Source organism: Camellia sinensis, chromosome 9 (genome assembly GCF_055761805.1).
Source record: "Camellia sinensis isolate YWXY chromosome 9, ASM5576180v1, whole genome shotgun sequence".
NCBI lineage: Eukaryota > Viridiplantae > Streptophyta > Magnoliopsida > Ericales > Theaceae > Camellia > Camellia sinensis.
In genome coordinates, this window is record NC_138969.1 from 188,707,222 (window position 1) to 188,729,945 (window position 22,724).

At 33.0% G+C, this 22,724-nt stretch overlaps 2 protein-coding genes across 11 annotated transcripts; both read right to left on the reverse strand.

The window, feature by feature from the left end:
• Positions 1-527: 527 nt before the first annotated feature.
• On the reverse strand, positions 528-5,697 carry LOC114259069 (lactoylglutathione lyase GLX1). 5 transcript variants are annotated; one of them, XM_082888247.1, is made up of 10 exons: positions 5,356-5,544; positions 4,446-4,482; positions 3,474-3,608; positions 3,218-3,342; positions 3,027-3,091; positions 2,731-2,943; positions 2,065-2,112; positions 1,864-1,971; positions 1,606-1,758; positions 528-929 (listed from the first exon to the last, which is right to left on the reverse strand). In XM_082888247.1, exons 3-10 carry the CDS (start codon positions 3,587-3,589, stop codon positions 882-884), a joined length of 876 nt encoding a protein of 291 aa, XP_082744373.1. In that variant the 5' UTR covers positions 3,590-3,608; positions 4,446-4,482; positions 5,356-5,544; the 3' UTR covers positions 528-881. The 5 variants fall into 5 exon arrangements, with proteins under 5 accessions (XP_082744373.1, XP_082744371.1, XP_082744372.1 ...); XM_082888245.1 differs by having other exon boundaries at positions 5,326-5,412; XM_082888246.1 differs by having other exon boundaries at positions 4,446-4,513; positions 5,326-5,374.
• Positions 5,698-11,512: 5,815 nt separating this feature from the next.
• Positions 11,513-20,182, reverse strand: LOC114259071 (uncharacterized). 6 transcript variants are annotated; one of them, XM_082888251.1, is made up of 7 exons: positions 20,048-20,182; positions 18,553-18,793; positions 13,278-13,613; positions 13,146-13,192; positions 12,919-12,981; positions 12,169-12,301; positions 11,513-11,798 (listed from the first exon to the last, which is right to left on the reverse strand). In XM_082888251.1, the coding sequence occupies exons 2-7, from the start codon at positions 18,674-18,676 to the stop codon at positions 11,782-11,784; spliced, it is 720 nt and encodes a 239-aa protein (XP_082744377.1). In that variant the 5' UTR covers positions 18,677-18,793; positions 20,048-20,182; the 3' UTR covers positions 11,513-11,781. The 6 variants fall into 6 exon arrangements, with proteins under 6 accessions (XP_082744377.1, XP_082744379.1, XP_082744380.1 ...); XM_082888253.1 differs by having other exon boundaries at positions 18,553-18,689; positions 20,048-20,172; XM_082888254.1 differs by having other exon boundaries at positions 18,553-18,689; positions 20,044-20,172.
• Between the last annotated feature and the right edge of the window lie 2,542 nt (positions 20,183-22,724).

Genomic DNA, 22,724 nt, shown 5'->3' on the forward strand with positions numbered 1-22,724 from the left:
TTTTCAAATTCATAATCCAAGTACAACTTGAAAGAGCACTTAATTCACGTCATATGCCATATAACCATTTAGTCAGGACAGGAGTGAATTGCAAGGATAGGTCGGTTATGATTGGAAATACCTGTCATTAGAAACTAGTTTGGAGGTAGCCAGAGAGCCAAAACTTTGTGGTCTTGTTTGTGCTATTTATTGGTCTTTGTGGTTGGAGAGGAGTACAAGGATCTTTGAAGGAAAGGAGTCCAGTGATGAATCAATATGGGATTAGTTTCACTTTGGGCTTTTGTGTCTAAGCCTTTTAAAGGAGTTAATTTTTTCTTGATTTATAAGGATTGAGTTGTTCTATGCCATTCCTAATTTTTGACTTTCTTGTTTATTTTTGTCTTTTGTTGTTTTAGAACTTCATTTTTGAGGACTCCTTGTCCTCTTTCTCTTTTCTTGATTATGCTTAATAATATTCTTTGTCGCTTTTCAAAAAAAAAAAAAAGGAGTCAATTATAGGAATAGCAATGTAGAGTTGGAGACAAATCTTCGTGGAAAGATAATTTTGACATAATCCAAAATAACTCGACATGAATACGACCCAACACAACAGACGCCCATCCCTAGGGCAGACCATGATTTCTAAATTTATGACTTCATGACACAAGTTGGTAAAACAATAGCAAAAATTACAAGCACAATAGCAACGCAAAAGCACATACATGAAGATGCTTATACAAGTAGGTATGATACAATAGAAAGTACTTGACATAGCTTGTCTAAACAGATGACAAAGCAGCATCAAAACAAGGCACTACTACTTCACAACAATTGCACAAACTGACTTTATTCATATATTTAGAGGCACTGCCGGTTTTTTGTTAATGCACAACACAATGCAATTACGCCTTCTCCAGTTCCTTCAGAAAATCTTCATTGTCAACCAGAACCTACAAACAGGAAAAGAATCATCAGCTTCTACGAGTCATTAGCAGCGCTACCGACACAAACACTCAAATTGGAATTCACACGCCCATACATGCTAAATAATAAAGCAGCTCGTTATGCTAACTACCTATCTAATCATCCAAATCAGTTAATGGAAAATTAATTTTATTATTGAACAAGAGGCTTTGTAGTCTAGAGAACAAAAGAGCTTTATGCTCCGTGGGGCACTGGTAAATAATACGTAGTGGATGTGTTACCCACTACATTTAGTTGCACAGCCGGTAAGTATTGGCTTGGAAATTATTCCCTAGATATAGCACGGACATCTCTCCAGTGGTCACTTATGGGTGTCTGACACGTGTCAGACATGGACACGTTGAGGACATATGGATATGTCAATATGATAGCATAACTACTGCACAAAGTTCAAATATTCAAGCATATTATAAATGTTGACATGCCAAACTCATTTTTAAGTCATCTTTGCATTTATTTCCTCCATCTAATGTACAAACAAGGCTTAAAAAACATGTAAATCTGTGTGTTTGAGCATCAAGTGGAGTAGCTACTATTTTCCTCCTTCATTGATGGAAAAAACTTTGCCACAAAATATTTATATAGAACCCAAAAACCTAAAAACATCTGATCCACGACTGGATATTGCTAAAGAAAACATACTGTCTTCCAGCCATCTGGATCTAGAAAAGAGGTGATCTTGGTGTTGATTCCGGGAATTGGTCCTGGTTGTCGAGTTATCTTTCCTCCAAGCTCTTGGGTAACCAGGTTAACAACCTCAGCACTTTTGTACACATCATCTGTATTTATGGCAACCTAGAATGAATATCAAATCCATCAATGAGACATGTCCAAGGAAGAGAAAGTAGTGAATTGAAATGAAAAGAAACTTACTAAAAAATTTCGGAGAATTAAACAAACCTGTGCGTATGCATTTCCTTTGGTATATTGAGTCACACCGTAGTTGTATGTCAACTCCAGAACAGTTGTCTCCATTTCATCAGCATACCCCATCATGGCTATGGAGTACTGTACAGTACAAGAAACAGAACTCAACATTTTTCAATCATCAATATGCCACCTAAATCCTTATGAAAAAATTTAGAAAAGAACAATGTTTACCTTCTGTCCTGGCATGTCAATCTTTCTCAGCATTTTCATCCCCAAGGCCTGGCATATGTAAAACGCATAAAATCGATCGAGTGAGAGCAGTTTAAGGAATTACAAAATTTATGGGAAGTGGAATTTTATATATGCAGAAACTGGTATTTCTAGGATATGCCTTAGATATTTCATTTAGGGGCAGCAGGTCATACTGCGACGTCGGCTCCATACCCTATTGGGGCTATTTTAGATATCTATAATAGTAATAGATATCTATAATATGCATATGTAAATATAAATCCATGGTTTATCAAAAGCACATGCTGCTCCGTTCTCAATTACTAATAAAAAAATTTGAATGGTTCATTCTTTTACATTATTCAAATTACTCAGGCACCGAGCCAATAGGATGCACCTAATTGCTAAACTTGCAGGCTTATTAATTTCCTTGTCTAAAAAAGTGATGATTTTGTAAGATCTAACTGCAAATGAAGCCGATATTCATAATATCACTGCATTTTTTTGAGAGAGAGAGAGACTAAACAATATCATCCACGTGAAAATTTTATTGAGAGCAAGTACTTTCAAAATATCATAATTTCACTTAATGGATCAACTAGAAAAGCAGATTCATTAAAAACATGAAATACACATAAAATATCACATAACAGAACATAAGCATACCTTTTCATAGAACTTGATAGAGCGATCAAGGTCACCAACACGAAGCATTACTTGACAAAGTGGTTCAGGAGTAGGACCTCTCTGGATTAGCTCAAATATGTAGCCATCAGGGTCTTTCACAAAAGCAATGACAGTCGTTCCACCTTTAACTGGACCAGGCTCCCTTGTGATATTGCCACCCTTGGCCCTTATGTCTTCCACCATTTTGTAAACCTGAACGTGGAAGAGGAAATCAAATTCAGAACCCAATTCAAATATTGTGTGAGAAGAATTTAAACAGTACTATGGTTACTTACATCTTTAGTTGCAATAGCAAAATGCCCAAAGCCTGTTCCGATGTCATATTTGTCCACTCCATAGTCTGTGAATCGGTTTCAGACAAGTTTAACAAAAATCATTAGATAAGAGAAAAAGAACAATTACTTATCAAAAAAGGGAAATTAAAAAATAAAAAATCTAGTGTTTAAATGTAGGTATCCTGACATACTATAGGTTAACTCCACTACAAAATTAGATTCTTCTGGTCCAAACCCAAGAAAAGCATTTGAATACTTCTCCTCTGGAATGTCTCGCTTCCTCAAAAGTTTCATCCCAAAACATTCTGTGTAAAACCTAATAAACACATCAAAACGAAAATGAGAACTCCAGCAAATCCAAAAACAATTTGACATTGAATCAATTCCAAAGTACTCTTTTTTTTTTCCCTTTAAGTTCTGTGGAGCAAAAATTTGATATAGGCATACTTGATGGTGCGATCAAGGTCACCAACACGATACACAGCATGTAAAAGCCTGCGCTTGTCCTTTTTTGGCCATTCCAACAACTCATCACTTGGAACAACAGGTGGAGCCTCAGCCATATCCAATAAATGTGTTTGTCTGCTTCCAACAGCAAATTGATATAAAAAATAATAATTAAAACTAAATAAAAAGGTATATTACTATTTTTACATTTTCACATATATGTTACAGTTTAAGAACTGAGCAGACCAACGGAGTTCAATCATTTGATTTCCCACAACAGATTAAAGCAACAATCAACATTTTAGAGGGAATCATTACAAAACAATGAAGAGACGAGCCTCATTGACAATGGATGAATTACTACAAAAGAACCTTATAAGGTTTAAATATAAGATGCCAAAACCATAACATATATAATTTGAAATCTATATTTTAGGTCCTTTCCTAATTACAGAATTTTCATGTGTAGTGATGAAACATTCCCACCATCGTAATCCAAGGTACAATGAGTCTATGATAAAATTCAGCTAAAGCGATATGGTGTATTTAATTTAATTCAGCTCCTTTTACAAGAAACTTTCCCTAGATAAAATCTGAAGCAAGGAAGCAAGTCAATATTTAGCCCAGAGCCAAATCGATCCAACCTGGTGCAGTACAGAAAAATGAAAACAGAAGCTCTATAGCAAAAAATGGATCACCAGAGGAAAAACTAGTAAGATAGTAATACCATCTTCAAGAAGAGGAAAAACTAGAATTTGGAAACTATATATTTGGTTTCCTTTTTTAATTCAGTTCATGCACAAAATATCAACTACCAAAACAAGGAGACTAAATGTATAATTTGAAACTAACATATTTGGTTTCCTCTTCTAATTTAGGCACATGTTTCATGTGTCGTCTGATCATATTCTTCACTTACTTTATCCAAAAAATTACAATAAAGATACATACACCGATAGTGATCTTGTTTACCTCAATCTTGGTGGATAACTGTTCTCTTTTGTTTCTTCTACAATCAATGCAAATACAGAGGATTATATCTATAATTTAACACCATGATTCACTGATATTCAAATTCAAGATTCTGGAAATCTCAACAAACATTTACCCTAGCTTCTATGTAAAATAGGTAAGGGTGGACCCGATCAAAATTCACAAAGTGCTTGCTCCTCAATTCAAATGTGCAAAACATTTAAAAACTTATGAAAACTTAATGTAACAGGGTGGAATCATCCCATATGTAAGATTCCAATCATTTTCCTGTCATATTTAAGACTCCAAGTTGTGTTTGGATCATAAATTTGGGTAGGTGAGACCTTTCCAAATTCCTACACAAATCCATGACGCAAACACAACCCAAGTATTTTTATGAAAATTCCCAAAAAAAATAAATGTGTGATTCACATTCATTTTAAGATGTGGGCTCCATACAAGAGTTGAATATGAATCATATATTATTTTTCTTGGAGGAAATTCCATGGGTAGAGTAATTGAACAAGATGCACAAGGTTTTCACAAAATTACTGTTACATTCATTCATTCAATCTAACGATACAAACACATAATAGACTTCTCAAAATTCTGGAACTTTAGTTATGAATTAAATCATTAAATCATAAACAGGGGCAAAAGGTGCTTCTTTTGCAAATCAATCACTGACAATAAACAAAACCTAGCATTTACATGCAACTTTAAATCATTTTTAAGTATACAAAAGAAATTCATAATACCCAATTCTAGAATTCATGAGGGTTAATCACTAAAACAACATATTGATTGAAAACCACTAAAACAACATCATAATTCCACCCCTATTTTCAAAACTCAAACCACATAGAGAGAGAGAGCAAACCCTAATTGTGGAGAGAGTGACAGAGCTCACCAGAGAGAGTGGGAGAAGAGCAGTCTACAAATGATTTGTGTGGAGACTTCTCACATATATATAAATATGGGCAATGATTGGTGGCCACAAATTCTGTGGCTCAAATGCGTTTTAAGTACAAAACAATTCTAAAAATGTCAAAACGGCGTCGTTTTAACATTTTCGGACCATTTTAGTAACAGAATTTGTGGCTACCAAACATTTTTCTATAAATATATATAGTCTTTCTCATCAAGGCCAGCTAAAGTGACCGTACGTTGTCATTTGGAATATGACGGACAAATCGTGGTTGCTGAAACACGAAATTGTTGCAGGCATCAACCATTGATGCGTGTCGGTCACGGATAAAATCGCACAAGCGCTGTCGGTTTTGTAAGAAAATAAGGTGATTCGCGGGGACTTGACTTTCAGTTGAAAACTTTATCTAACTGTCAAAATTCGAACATGTGAAATTCATGGCAGCAAACGATTGGGCCACGTAATCGGGTGCACGGTTATTCTTGGAGATAATTACACATAGCTCCTTGAGGTTTTTGAAAATTATAGGACTCCATTGTAATTTCAAAAGTTGCATTACACTCCCTTATTTTATTTTTTTTCAAGAGCCTCTCTAATTAATGCTAACTTAATGCTAGGGGGTTGGCAGACATATGTGAGGAAGTGCTAGGGGTTGATGGGAACTATGGAGGGGTGAGAAATATTAGGCATGGCCGCCGGAGATGGTAGCGGTTGGGATAGGTAAGGAGAAATTGGGATTAAAGTTTGAAAGAGTAAAGAATGAAATAAGATTGAAATTTTAAAATACAATAAAATATAATAAAATATCGTTTATGAAAATGTGAGGTCCAAAGAAGGAACTTGAGGTGCTATTAGCACTGCAAAAGAGCCGAACTATTCACGAATAGGCTCGACTTGGTTCAACTCATTTAATAAACGAGTTGAGTTCGAGCTCGAATAAGTTTGATTCGTCAAATTCGACTCGTTTATCTTTATTTAAATTATATAATAAATATATTATTTATATATTAAATAATATTTTTATTTCAATAATATAAATAATATTAAATAAAATCTTATCGAGCCGAGCTCGAGTCTAGTTAATTATCGAGTCGAGCTCAAACTTAATAAACGAGCTCGACAAGTAAATGAGTCAAACTCAAGCTCAGTAAAACTCGGCACAACTTGACTCATTTGCAGCCCTAGGGATTATTAGCAAACAACATCTACCATCAATCACTTTGAGAAGAATAAAAGAGTTATTTTACTTCTTGATTTCTATTTAAATTTTAAAATGTATTATTAATTGAACTATATTAATACAATTTGAAATTTTTTAAAATAAAAATATGTAACAAACTACCATGATGAAATTAATATATGGAACAAATTACAAAAATTACGAGTGTAATTTTTTATAAAAAAAATATGTCGTGGTGTTTGGCAACTTGGTTTTTAGGTTTTTTTTTTTTTTTTTTTTTTTTTCACTACAAGGCAAATGTTTTACAAAATCAAAAAAAATCCAATCCAAACAAAATATCACATCAAACTCCATAATCATTTCACTTTTTTTCTCACAAACATCACATCTAACCACAAAAAAACTCAACTATCTTCCCAAACACAAAAAAAAAAATCTCCAATAATATTCTGTAACTAAAAAAAACTTACAAAAAAACTCACTTCCCAAACACCCACATAATAATAATAGAAAAATGTTTCAACCCCATTTCCCTCCCACTTACTTTGACCTCCTTTTCCTCTCATTGACCAATTTTTTATTTTTTTTTTCCTTCTCTTCCTTCAATCACCATCCGTCAAGTGTGTATGAAGGGGTGGAGTGGTGATTGGAGGAGGTCTATAACAATAAAGGGGAGGACGCAATCCATATGTTTGATGTGGACAAAAATTTGAAAAGAGGCTAGGATACATCATGGTTTTGTATATAAAAGTTGTGGTTAATAATGGGGTGGCAACCTTTTTGAAAAGTAGTGTTGTGTGTATTATTGTAGGAGATCAATTTAATTGGGTAAAAAAACACTTTGCTTGTTTTTGATTTTTTAAAAATATTTACTTTCCTGTTTTTCATATTTTTTTATTTTTTATAATTTTTTTTTGATATTTTCAGTAATTTTTAAAAATTTAAAAAATACCTAACATAAATACATATAAAAAGTATATTTTTTATGAAAAAAATCTTTTAAAAATTTACTAAACACCAAAAATATATATAAAAAAATATTAGAATTCAGTATATTTTTATGTAGTTATTAATTTTTTAAAATATTTTTTCATATTTTTTTTACTTTTTAGATACATCTAACTAAGGTACATCTAAAAAAATATAAAAAAATATTTATAATTTTAAAAATATTCACTAAAAATAAAAAATAAAAAACTCGATTTTCAAAAAACTTAATCCAAAAAACTTAAACCAAACACACACAATGGTGTTTTATTTTTAAAATATGAATTTTGTGTTAATTTGGTTCTTTAATAGATAAAAATATTTTAATTTGATCTCTAATATTTAAATTATGTCAATCTGATTCTTAGTATATAAAATGTATTTCCATCTAGTCTCCCAAAATATTTGAATATGGGAAATTCTCCATCCAACATGAGAGACACTTAAAAAACACACCAAATAATAATAATAATAATAGTCTCAAATTTCATGAATCACTTTGGACTTGCTGCATTTTCCCTCTTCAAAATGTCTCCTGTCCACCTCAACTCACAATTCAGTAAACATGTTTTCTTAGTTTTTGTTTTTCAAATATGTTTCCACAGGTACCAAATTCTACCCAAGTAATTATTTTAAATTTGGTAGTTGAAAAAATTAAAAAGAAAAAGATGGATAGGGTGTTTGAAATTGTCTTTTTGATCTATTTGCTATTTTTTTTTTAATTAAAAAAGTTTAGACTTTTAAAATCTACTCCACTAAATGAACTAGAAAAGTTTTAAAAAAATAGAAAGAAAAGAAAAATATCAACAAAAAAAAAAAAAAAAGTAAAAAATAATTAATTTTTTTAAAACTTATTTTTGTTTTTAGTGAATTTCTTTGGATTTTTAATTTTTTTTTTTTTGGTTTTTAGATAGGTTCTACTGCACTAAACTGACCGAAAAAGTAAAAATTTGACAAAAAATTTGAATAAAAAAGTCACTAGACAAAAAAAAAAAGTGTTTTTTTTAGATGGATGCCAAACGAGGCCATAGACCACAGAATTAAGGAAGCCAATTGAACCAAGTAACATCATTTTAAGGATGATATATAACAGAGCTCATATCAGAACACTTTCTTAGTAAAAATTGGGAGTACCGGTAAAAGCATAATTTCATGTGCAACACACCGTTTGGCAAGCCTCTCAAATTATAATTTTACCCATTGATTTCAATGTGTTATTTATTTTGAGCTTTCAAATCATAATTTTACACTCATTTTTCGAAACTTAATTCAAAACATAATCATTACTTTTCAAAACTCATAACCAAACACATAATTCAAAACTCTTGTTAAAACTCAATTCAAATCAATATTTTAATTTTTTAAATATTTAAATATTTTAATTTTGTTAAGATTTTAAATTTTTTAATATTTAAACATGTTACGATATTTTTAATTTTTTGAATATTTTTCAATATTTTAATTTCAAAATATTACGATTTTAATTTTTTAAATTTTAAAATATTTTATAAAAATAAATTCAAACTCTATTTTATAAAAATATTTTTAAATATTTTAATTTTTTTATTATGTATTTGGTTACGATTTGAATGTAGAGTTATGAAAGTAGTATGGAGTTTTGAGTTATGTGTTTAGTTATGAGTTTTAAAAATAATTTCTTAATTGAGTTTTATTTTATGTGTTTGGTTACGATTTGAGTGTAGAGTTGTTTTTAAATTTAAAATATTAACATTTTAAATTATTTAAATTTTTTGAATATTTATTTTGAAAAAAAATTATTTCCTTTGTAGTATTTTCAATTAAAAAATTGATTAATGTTATTTTCTGTTAATAATAATTTTTTTTAATTGAATTTTAAAAAGAATTTGGTTATGAGTGTTGATCAAAATTTTTAACAGTGTGAAAGTAGTGTGTTTTGTTATGAGTTATAACAATTTGAATTAAGTTTTGAAAACTTTTTCCAAAACTCATAACCAAACAAATTTTTTTACTTCACATCTCAAATCAAACTTTCAAAACTCAATTCCACACTCAATTCAAAACTCAATTCAACACTCTATTCAAAAACCATAACCAAACAAATTTTCTACACTCAAATCATAATTTCACAACTCACAAACTCAAAATACAACTCATACTCTCAAATCATATTTACAAAACTCTACCAAACGCTTTAGTTTAGATTTCAAAACATAGTTTTACCACTGATTTGAGTATGGTATTTGGTTGCAGCTTTCAAATCATAATTCTACACCCATTTCTCAAAACTCATTTCAAACTATAATCATTATTTCTCAAAACTCACAATCAAACACACAACTCAAAACTTTTTTCAAAACTCAAAAACAACTTAGGCTCCGTTTGGTAAGAGTTTCGAATTATAGTTCTACCCATTGATTTGAGTGTATTGTTTGTTTTGAGTTTTCAAATGATGATTCTACACTCATTTCTCAAAACTCAATTCAAAACATAATCATTATTTTTCAAAACTCATACCCAAACACATAATTCAAAACTATTTTCAAAACTCAATTCAAATCAATATTTTAATTTTTTAAATATTTTAAATATTTTAATATGTTACAATTTTTTTAATTTTTTAAATATTTTTAAATATTTTAATTTCAAAATATTACGATTTTAAATTTTTAAATTTTTAAATATTTTTAAAAAATAAATTCAAACTCTACTTTATAAAAATATTTTTAAATATTTTAATTTTGTTGTTATGTATTTGGTTACGATTTGAGTGTAGAGTTGTGAAAGCAGTATGGAGTTTCGAGTTATGTGTTTGGTTATGAATTTTAAAAATAATTTCTTAATTGAGTTTTATTTTATGTGTTTGGTTACTATTTCAGTGTAGAGTTGTTTTTAAATTTAAAATATTAACATTTAAAATTATTTAATTTTTTTGAATATTTAAATTATTTGAATTTTTACGATTTAAATTTTTTGAATATTTATTTTAATTTTTTACTTATTAAATTTTTTAGATTATTTAAATTATTTAAATATTTATGATTTAAATTTTTTGAATTTTTATTTTGAAAAAAATTTATTTCCTTTGTAGTATTTTCAATTAAAAAATTGATTAATATTATTTTCTGTTAATTATAAAATTTTTTAATTGAATTTTAACAAAAGTTTAGTTATGAGTGTTTATTAAAATTTTTAATAGTGTGAAAGTAATGTGTTTTGTTATGAGTTATAACAATTTGAATTAAGTTTTAAAAACTCTTTCCAAAACTCATAACCAAACAAATTTTCTTACTTCACATGTCAAATCAAACTTTTAAAACTCAATTCCACACTCAATTCAAAACTCAATTCAACACTCTATTCAAAAACCATAACCAAACAAATTTTCTACACTCAAATCATAATTCCACAACTCACAAACTCAAAATACAACTCATACTCTCAAATCATATTTACAAAATTCTACCAAACGCAACCTTAATTTTTATTTTAAATATTTTTTATTTTATAGGAATATTTTTAATATTTTAATTTTCATAAAAATATTTTAATATTTTGATATTTTAATTGTAAATATTTTAATTTTCAAAATATTTTTAATATTCTTAATATTTTAATTTTTGGAATATTTTCAATATTTTATTTGTAGGAATATTTTTAATATTTTAATTTTCTAAATATTTTTAAAATATTTTTAATGTTTATACAGACCTAACAAATGAATTGACAGAAAAATTAATTGACATAAAAGTTATTTGAAAAAAAAAATTATTCAAAAAAATTACTTAAAAACAATTAATTGAAAAAAAAATCATTTTTTTATTTGAGTATTTTAAAAATAATTTGGTTATGACTGTTGATCAAATTATAAGTTGTGTGTTTGATTATCAATTATAGGTTGAATTAAATTTTGAAAACTATTTTAAAAATTCATCACCGAACAAATTTTCTTATTTCACATGTCACATCAAACTTTCAAAACTCAATTCCACATACAATTCAAAACTCAATTCAACACTCTATTCAAAAATCATAATCAAACAAATTTTCTACACTCAAATCATAATTCCACAACTCACAAACTCAAAATACAACTCATACTCTCAAATCATATTTATAAAACTCTACCAAATGCAACCTCAGACACTCACTCACTCAGGACGAATACAAACAAATGGCAAATGCATATTTAAGCATAGCCCTTGTGGGTTGGCAAGTAGTGTATACTTCAAAGGTCACAACATCCACAGGTAGTGAGTGATTCAACCTTCTTCCGTCTCTGCAATTAAAAAGCTAACAAAAATCAAAACCAAGTAATGTAGAAGAGCAATGATTCTTATGCACAATTTTACATATTAGTTTTCACACCACTCAGGGTAAACATATCCTGTGAATTTCGACTAGGGAAGCCCATAACAGCATCATTGCCATTGCAGTAAAATTAAAATTGTTTATATTCAATTATGACAATGTGCAACTCCTTCACGGAAACAGCCTCTCTGCATGTATGTGGGGATAAGGGCTGCATACATCTGGCCCTTCCTAACACTACAATGGCGGGAAGCCTCATGCACTGGGTTCACAATGTGCAAAGCTCCTTGAAGGTGTTTTTTCAAAACAAAACTCAAGTAAAAGTGAAACATACATACCATGTATGGCTTCCATGTCTTCCTTGTAGACACCAAGGGGTGAGCCATGGACAGATAAAAGCATCTCACCATGCTTAGGAAGCCTTAGAGTTTTGGGAGTCATTCCAACAGATAACCCACCATGACTACTCGCCTGCAATTACAGTTATATAGTTAAAGAAAGTTACTTCAGGCATCTCGAGTTCTACCAAAAAGCAAATACAACAAATGCTCAAACACAGGTTTAGCGTCCAAGAAGAAACAGCACGACTCCTTAAAGAACTCATTTTTTTAATGGATTTCATTAGCCGACCCTTTGTAATTTAACGAGTGCTTTTGCTCAATCTATTTACATTAACTATTTGTTATTAAACAATTTTTCTCTTTCCTTTCTCCAATTGAATACTCTGAAGAAATAGCTTATTTTGATTTCAGGCAAGAATTGGCACAAAGTTCACTGTTTAGATCCCTGTATTCCAACTTCAGAACCCTGCAGAAAAAAGAGTAATTGAAACCAACATGTACTTGCATGAAATTCTAGTCACATCACATTCCCATGTGACAACACGTATCCTGGAGTTGGATTAAAGAAATTGAACTTTCTAACTCAGACGTGGAGTCCAGTAAGTATTTTGACCTCCTCTCAACTTCCGCGAACGAAACATGAATTTGACATGCAAGTAGAGTTGCTTTACAAACTAAAGAATTCTAGAATAATAAACAGAAACACTCAGATAAAGAAATGCCAAAAATATTCAAGAAGCAGCAAACCCCGGGAGTTTGGAGACCATCTTGCAAACCAAGCATTTGAGTATCAGTTGGCTCCTCCAAAACCTACATGACAGAAAAATTTCAAAATAGAATATAAGATCAAATTACAAAAACATAGCAGAAGAAAGCAATGTTCAATAAGAAAAAAGTCGCCACAACTTTCAAGAAAGAAGAGTGAATCCAAACACAAATGTGGCATCCGCAACAGTAATCACAAAAGAACATACAAAATCCCTGATCTGCATATTATCAGCACCAAGGAGACTTGTTTTCACTGTCACCAATAAAAAGCAGTACATAAGATATAATTGAAGCAAGAAATTCAACTTTTAGACACATCAAAGAAATTATTCATATACCTGCTTTGCTTGAAAATTCAATCCCACCAAAGGATTGCATTGCAGTAGAGCAGTCAGGATAAGCTATGGACATCCGATGCAGAAGAGATTTGTTTATGTCTCTTCCAGCCTGGTTCATTGATAAGTTACCATCTTTATCCTTCCACTGCACTTCATATTGTCCATCTTTTCTATTTTTTACAATTGACAGATTTGGAAGGTTTTCCTTAAAAAATTGCAGCACAGGAGTCTGCAGCTGTTCCTTGTTGAAATATGATCGAAGCAGACACAATCCAGTTAGCAACTCATCAGTCTCCACATCACGAATGGCTCTGCTTACAGCACTTCGACGTTCAACTGTAAAAACATAGAAATTAAAAATAAAAAACAAAATTCAAGGTACATTCTGATATAGTCAACCAAAAAAAAAAAAAATCAAGGAAAAGTAAATCCAAGTGGCCAAAATCAGAAATTGGCATGAGTTCAAGGCAGGGAAATTACTAGTCATAGGAAAGTCTTTATTTGTGTTTATTTTTAGATTAAGTATTATATTGGTCAATGTTTAATATATCTCTTAAACTTCTACGTGTTAGAATACCACTAGTCCCGAAAGGTTAAATTAATTGTTAGGAAATGGGCCACCAATTCTGTTAAAATCCACCTACTCTCCACCACCTACTTCACCCACTTAAACCTACTCCACTAAACCTAACCCACTACACCACTACCACCTCACCTACTCCACTAAACCTAACCCACTACACCACTACCACCTTCACTTCACCTACTCCTTACCTACTACACACTCACCCTCTTCTATATATAGGAATCATGAATCATTGTAATACACATCAATATATTAATCAATAATAATACATACAATTTATTCTCTCTCTTTCTCTATACATTATTTCTTACATGGTATCAGAGCTGGTTTAAAACCTAGTATTTTCGCTTCCCCGGCGGGCGGCAACCTCACCTTAGCCGCCCGCCGGACCTCAACCTATTCCGCTGATAAAATCAACAAAGATTTGTGCAACTGTAGTCATGTGTGAGGTTGATGGAGAAGAATTCTTCACCTCATATGACGAGACAGTCTGGAACTGGAAACACTGCAACATTCTACTTTGGAATTCTGCAGCAGCTAGATTATAGCTTGGTTGAGTGCCAAGCTTTGGTTCTTCCACCCACTCTTGAACTTGCCCAGCAAAGTGTGAAGGTTCATGCTTGTGTTGGAGGGACTAGTGTGCGCGAAGATCAGCGCATTCTCTCCAGTGGGGTTCATGTTGTTGTTGGTACTCCTGGTCGTGTGTTTGACATGTTGCGGAGACAATCACTTCGCCCTGTTTACATCAAAATGTTTGTCTTGGATGAAGCTGATGAAATGCTGTCACGAGGTTTTTAAAAATCAGATCTATGATATTTTCCAGTTGCTGCCACCCAAAATCCAGGTTGGGGTGTTCTCAGTTGCTGCCACCCAAAATCCAGGTTGGGGTGTTCTCTGCCACAATGCCACCAGAGGCTCTTGAAATCACCAGGAAATTCATGAATAAGCCTGGAAAGAGAAAAAGCTCATGCTAGGATTTGCGAAGTGATTCGCTGCAGGAATTTTGGCTTTGGATGAAACCCTTACCATACTCCACTCATTCTCTCCAACTGTTCTAACTTTTTATTTTTATTATTATTATTATTATATCAAATAATCAATGCACTCATGTTCCCCACTAACAGTTTCCACTTTTGACCCAAACCATTTTCAATCCATCATTTCTCCTTCACCTTTTGCACTCCACCCACCGACTCTCTCTCCACTTTATCACATGGGTTTGTCCCTCTCTCTCCTCCATTTGATTTCAAAAATCACTTATTTTTATTTATTTTTTCCAAGTCACTTTTCCTCTTTTTTAAATACCCCACTTTATTTTTGAAACAATCGCACTGATGTTTTTCATATAATCCATCTATAAATATTTTTTATCTATTTTCTTTCTCCCTTGTTTTCTTTCATTTTATTTTTTATTTTTTTCAACAAAACACTCCCAAAACAAAAACAAAAAAAAAAAAAAAAAAAACAACATTTTACAAACTTGTCATTTCTTCATGCCGGGGATCAACCCCGATCAGCATTTTACACCATAAAAAAAATAAAAATAAAAAAAATAAAAATAAAAAAACACAAAACAAAACAAAACACAACCAACACAAATCGGAACAGTGGGATTTTTCTTCTCGCCTATTCCGCCGGTCTTTTCTTCTTGCCACCGTCTTGGGCGGCCCTTGCCGGTGTTGCCTCCGTGTTTCCCACTCCACTGGGCATGATCACTACTCCCTGCTCCTCCACTGCAGCATATGGCGGCCCTCCAAATCGGAACATAAAACTGGCCTTCCGCTTCAGCTCCTTGTTTTCCGCCTTTAGCACACTTATCTCTGCTCGCGCATCCTTATACATGCGTTGGAGCAGAGCCAGTTGGGCGTTTAACTGCTGCACCTCATTTGTCCTACTCTGCAGCCGGTTCGACAAATTTGTAACCGCAGTCATGGTTTCCACACATGACTTCAGAGTATACTGATTGGCCTCAATATCAGTTTGCACCGCCATTTTTTGCTCCACCGACCGCATCGGAAAGTTCAATGGAGCAAAACCAGAGGTGTTTGGTTGAGGTTCACTGGCCATCGCACCAGTTATTTCTCTTGTGGACTCGTTCAGTTCTGGAAAGAGCGTGAGCAGACCACGGGAAGAGGAGGCCATGTTCTGGGTAGCTGGACGGGAAGAAGAGGCCATGTTGCTGAGTGTTTCAGAGACGGGTTGGTTACAGAGTATTACAGAGTTTCTCAGCAAAGGAAGAGTTTGTTTCAGAGGATTTTCAGAAGTTTTTTGTCTGCCTCAGCCTCAGCCTCCGTCTTGGTTAAATAGCCGAGGCAGCCACGCGCATCGCGCGCCTCTTGCCACCAGACGACAAAACGGGCGCGCAAGCCAAGGCGCCCACGTGCCTCGCCATCATGTCTGGCACACCTTTTGATGAATTGGGCACGCCTTTTGATGACACGCCTTTTGACAAAATTGGGCACACCTTTTGAGGGTGAAACTTCTACAACGGTCCGACATGACCCTATAAACTGTCCCGACATTAATTCCGGTTAGCTCATTTATGGGTCCGACAAGACTCTGTAAACTGTCCCGACATAGATTCCGGTTAGTTTCTACAAGGGTCCGACAAGACTCTGTAAACTGTCCCGACATAGATTCCGGTTAGTTTCTACAAGGGTCCGACAAGACTCTGTAAACTGTCCCGACATAGATTCCGGTTAGTTTCTATAAGGGTCCGACAAGACTCTGTAAACTGTCCCGACATTGATTCCGGTTAGTTTCTACAAGGGTCCAGCAAGACCCCATAAACTGTCTTCTACAAGGGTCCGACAAGACTCTGTAAACTGTTACAACAACTGTCACCACATTGTCTGCTACAACGGTCCGACATGACCCCATAAACTGTCTTCTACAACGGTCCGACATGACCCCATAAACTGTCTTCTACATCGGTCTGACACCGCCATCCAGTGTCCTCTACACCGTTATGACACCGCCATCCAGTGTCTTCACCAATGGTCTGACACGACCATACTGTGTCTCTTATCCTCTTTTATTTTTATGTATTTTCTTGTTTTGTTACTCTCTCCAAACTCAAGTTGGTTAGTTCCTATCCCCCTTGAGTTTGCGGGGGGCTGTTAAAATCCACCTACTCTCCACCACCTACTTCACCCACTTAAACCTACTCCACTAAACCTAACCCACTACACCACTACCACCTCACCTACTCCACTAAACCTAACCCACTACACCACTACCACCTTCACTTCACCTACTCCTTACCTACTACACACTCACCCTCTTCTATATATAGGAATCATGAATCATTGTAATACACATCAATATATCAATCAATAATAATACATACAATTTATTCTCTCTCTTTCTCTATACATTATTTCTTACAAATTCATATCAAGCTCTCCAACAGTCCCTCGCGTGCAATCCCATCTTGCATGTGGAGATGTAAACAATCAAACATGCAGAGGAATAGAAGTTGGTTCGCATTCAGGCGCGGTCTCCACCTGCTGGTGATCACAATTGAATCACAACTGGGTGTAGTTGGTTCACATTCTCTCTTGGTTCCCCTTTTGGTTCAATTTCGATTGTGGTGGGTGTAATTGGTTCATGATTTTCCTTGGTTCCCCTTCTGGTTCAATTTTGATATCTCTCCAGCTTCTCTCTCTGGTTCGACTCTAATTTCTCTCCCTCAGATCCAAGATCAATTTGCAATTTCAATTCATGACTGTCTTCACCCTCTAGTTCGACATTGATCACAATCTGTGATTCCCCTTCTGGATCAACCCTCATCTGCCTCAGATCCAAAATCAATTCTGGGTTTTTTTTTTTTTTTTTGGAATCTGGTTCGTGGTTGGGTGTGATCAATTCTGGTTTGTTTTGGTTTTGGTTTGCAAATTTCTGGTTTATAGTTGATTTTAGTTCATCTACTGTGTATTTGATTCTCTGTTCTGTTGAATAGTTGTTTGGTGTCTATTCCACTATGTCGATAGATTGCAAGTTATTAGCATCCAATTATGTGGAGAATTATTCGTATTGGTCCAACTTGTATTGCAATTTGACAACTACGAATGCCTAAGAAGCACTGACACGGATACTGATATGGATATGGATGCGGACGCGGATACGAACATGGGACACAGCGATCTCAAAAAAATGGAGATACGGACACGGCGAGGACACGACAACAAAATATGTTTTCATATATTTTTATTTGCTATCTAAATTAATATTACATCCACGAACAATCAATATTAACAAAAACTAACTCTAATTATATTTTTTATTTTAAATTAACACTTATAATTTATATCTTTTTATAAACGATCTATTAAGTATTTAAATCTAAGAAACAAATAATAAACATTCAATATTTATCAAAAGCACTGAATAAAATGGAAGAAAAGACAACTTGACTTGTCCCTAGTGTGTCCCAGAAGTGTCCCCGGCATGTCCCCTAAAAATAAATTAATTAAATAAGGGGGCACGCCATGTGGTGTGTCCCATATGCGTTCCCGAAGTGTCTACGTGTCCCCGAAGTGTTCGTGTATCCGACACGGATACAACACTTGTTTTGAAGTGTCGGTAACACAATTACCAAAACAAGAACATTGTAACATCTAAGACAAACATCAGATATCAGCAAGAACCAGAAAGTAGATCTGAATAAACATGTAATGAAATGCATACTTTCATTGTCTCTGAATGGAACAGTCTTTTCAATTGGGGGCTCATTTGGACCAGTACCACCTATGTTGCTCGAAGGAGATGAAGCAGATTGTTTAACAGTTCTCTTAACTCTTCGTTTTGCCATTGAAAATAATCGCCTGATCACAAAAGGATTTAGTTTAATTTGCAGCTTTCACCAGGAACTTGTCTTTGCACAAATGAGAATGGTTGAAACACATCCTTGACAATCTTACCACCTAACCTGAGGTAAAATATTTATTAATTATGTGTCTGAAACATATTTTGCAATTATAAAATGATATGCCAATTTTGAATAATATAAATGTTAAAAAAGAGGATTTATAAAAGCAGCAGCACACAAAAAACTATATCCATCAGTATTGGCACCATAGTAGCTACAGAAGCTAGTCAAGATTTATGTTACATGGACTCTTCTATTTCCCCCAAAATACCTGTGTCTAACAGATATGACAAGGGGAAGGGGGACACAGGTAAGGGCATGGAATATGTTTCCAAGACTCGTACCCAATTTTGGACACTCTGATCTTCAACTTTTTACAATGTTTGAAGAATAAGAACCTCAAATTTGTTAAAAAAATAAACATTTATAGCCTCTAACATAGATGACAAATATAAATTCTATAATTTCCCTTAATTTCAAGTACATTTGTACATAATTTATAACATTATATCAAAGAATATTATATAATATGTAATATATATATATATATATGTGTGTGTGTATGTCCATAACGAGTACCCATACCCATAATTCCATTTTGGGTACATATACCAATATCTTAAGATTTAACTTTATGAGGTTTAACACTTGGAATTGGATACGCACCCGTATCCAATACTCATACCCAACTCATGTAACATAGGTCAAGATAGCTATTAGCTAGGCCTTGAAAAACAGTAGAGATAAAAATAAGAAAACAGCTGAGAAAGGGAGTGGACTGTGGCCATGAAACTATACCGAACCTAAAACCTCCAATTAGAGCAACCACTAAACAAAAAAAACTCAAACCATGCACCAATAACTGATTTTTAAGTGCGAATTCTCCAAAAATTTGTTCCTCAAAGCCACAAACACCCACACACACACAAAAACTTGAAAAAAAATTGAGATAACAAAAAAGAGAAACCCTTCAGTTGACACATTCTATCAAACATGTAGAAGACAAATGAGAATGGATGCAAATTTGTAGCTTCAACCGAAACAAATCACGGCATTGAGTACCAATCACCAATTGATTCGAACCCACAAAAAAACACAGAAAAACTAGTTCGATTAAGTCAAAAGATCCACAAAATTTAGTCCAAAAAACCCATGAGAATCACCCAAAATTTCAAGTACCTAGAAAACAGATCTCTCGAAGGAGCAGAGCAGAAACCATAAAATCAAACATGATTTGCGAAACACAGCAGGGACGGTGAAGATGAGAAGAGTACACTAATGTAAAGCAGATAAAAGCTCATGAAACATACTCACAGTAATGTTCAATTCAAAGCCCTTGAAATGCTGATGATGAAAAAAAAAATAAAAAAACATTTCCACGCAAACAAATCGGAGTCGCAATGTCATCTTCGACTCTGTTTCTGTTTTTCCTTGGGATTTGGTGATAGCCCTCACTATTTAATTTGTCTTTTAAAAGGACAAAAATTATATAAGTATTTTTAAAATTTTCTAATATTTTAACACTTATTTCTTTTATTATATTACCTTCATATCTATCAGCTCTCCTATTAAGTCATCTTCACTATATATTTCAGAGTAAAATTTTACTCTATATGAAAATAAAATTTTACTCTGTATAAAAGTAAAATTTTACATTCTGAAATTAGAAGTAAAATTTTACTCTGTATAAGAGTAAAATTTTACACTCTGAAACTAAAAGTAAAATTTTACTCTGTATAAAAGTAAAATTTTACTCTGAAAAACTAGTAAAATGTTAGACTCTACACAAAAGTAAAATTTTACTCTGTATAAAAATAAAATTTTACTCTGAAAAATGAGTAAAATGTTAGACTCTACACAAAAGTAAAATTTTACTCTGTATAAAAGTAAAATTTTACTCTGAAAAATAAGTAAAATGTTAGACTCTACAAAAAAGTAAAATTTTACTCTGTATAAAAGTAAAATTTTACTCTAGTTGTGTCAAATGAAAAAAATAGAACTAGGGGTGGGCAATGGTTTATCCGAACCGCTCAAACCGCCCAATCCGCCCAACCCGCATATAAATGGGCGGTTTCGCAAACATAATGCGGGCGGATGCGGTTTGAAATATGACAAATTTGCGGGTTGCGGGCGGGTCGCAGTTTAAACCCGCAACCCGCAAAAACCGCCCGCACTTTTATTATTATTATTATTATTATTATTATTATTATTATTATTTATATACCAACTTTGTAACTTTTACAGGAGCACCATTATATTATCTATGACACTAGGGCCCCGTTTGTTTTGGGAGATAGAATGGAAGGGATTGATAATGAGGGGATTAATAGTGAAGGGATTGTTAGTGAGGGGATTGATAGTGAGGGGATTAATAGTGAGGGGATTGATAGTGGGGGGATTAATAATGAGGAATTGTTAAATTATTTTTATATAAAATAATAAAACAAATAAAAAAATATAAAAAATTAAACATTATATTTTCAAAAAAATTCCCAATATATAAAAAATAAAAAAATTTCTAATCCCCTCACTATTTTCTAATACCATCTCTACCTCCCCCTTACCAATCCCCATTCCAAAGGTATTAGCAATACCAAGGGACTAATAGTCCCAAGGCTTTCTCTGCAAACAAACAGGGGCTTTAGTAATACCTTGGTATTACTAGTCCCAATACCCTCCCTATAGCCCAAAACAAACGGGGCATAGGATCCTTATTTTTAAGTATTTCTCAACTTTTTTAATGTCGTAGAATCATCAAGTCCTAAACTTGGTTTCTTATATGATTTTCATTGGTGATTCATCCACTTTTTCCTAATAAAATTTTCCTTCTAATGGTCGATGGAACTTATAGTTTGATTATTAATTACTGAACTGGCAATTCTAATTGAGTACAACCTTCAATGCATTGATATACATTTTTTTCATGGCAAAAATGCTAGTGTAGAGTCTCTTTGTTTTGGGTACTTTCATTTAATGCATTGATATTCAATTTTTATTTGTAAACTTATCAAAAAATTGTTATCACAAATATATAAAATGAATTTGATGCCTAAATTCGCTAGGAAAAAAAAAACTCGAAAATTAATTTTTAAAGAAAAAAAGTGTAAACCGCAAACCGCCCGCACATTTGCAAACCCTATCCGCATAAACCGCAAACCGCCCGCACATTTGCAAACCCTATCCGCATAAACCGCAAACCGCACTGCGGGCGGTTGCGGGTTGACTTTTTCCCAAACCGCATAAATGCGGGCGGGTCAAAACCGAACTGCAAACCGCACAAAACCGATCCGCGAACACCCCTAAATAGAGCAATAGAACCAGAGTAAAATTTTACTCTGATTCTGTCAAATGAAATTAGATAAAAAACAACAAAAATAAATAAAAAACAAACAAATAAACAAAAACAAAACAAATTAATCAACAAATCAACATATCTAATTGAGAAGAAAAACTTCTAAAACTCGATTAACAATCACAAATCTTAATGAAAAGAATACATGTGTTCAATAACACTCATACACACAAATATATATACATATATATATATATATATACATATATTCAAAACTCAAATCTGTGTTTAAAAAAATATATATAACTAAACAACTCCACCCGCACTCTTCTCCACGTGGTCATTGCGAACTCGATGGATCTTCAAATTGCAATAGAAGCTTCAAATTGAGTCTAATTTCGCTTCAAAATAGCAAACACAAGTCTGATTTCGATTCAATTAACGAAGTCGATCCGCAAGTCGCTCGAACTTAGAGTTTGCAACCTTTAAGCCAGATGCAAACTGAAATCGCAATTCCAATTAGAACTTGAAATCCAAAGTTCTCATCGAAGTTGACTCAAAGAACAACGAGTCACAAGAGAGAACCCAAGGTCAGATCGCAAAGGACTCCAGTTCGTAATTGCGAGTTCCAGAAGCTTGAATTCGGGTTGATTATCGAATCGGATCAATTTTGCGATGAAGTCCTTGGTTTCTTAACAG

Coding starts and splice junctions, on each gene's coding strand:
- LOC114259071 (XM_082888251.1), bottom strand. CDS start 18,676: ATGGCAAAACGAAGAGTTAAGAGAACTGTTAAACAATCTGCTTCATCT. Junction 13,614..18,552: donor TCCATTCAGAGACAATGAAA/GTATGCATTTCA, acceptor ATGTTTTTACAG/TTGAACGTCGAAGTGCTGTA. Junction 12,982..13,145: donor ATATGCAGATCAGGGATTTT/GTATGTTCTTTT, acceptor TCTGTCATGTAG/GTTTTGGAGGAGCCAACTGA.
- LOC114259069 (XM_082888249.1), bottom strand. CDS start 3,589: ATGGCTGAGGCTCCACCTGTTGTTCCAAGTGATGAGTTGTTGGAATGG. Junction 3,092..3,217: donor TGTAGTGGAGTTAACCTATA/GTATGTCAGGAT, acceptor ACCGATTCACAG/ACTATGGAGTGGACAAATAT. Junction 2,944..3,026: donor TTGCTATTGCAACTAAAGAT/GTAAGTAACCAT, acceptor TTCCACGTTCAG/GTTTACAAAATGGTGGAAGA.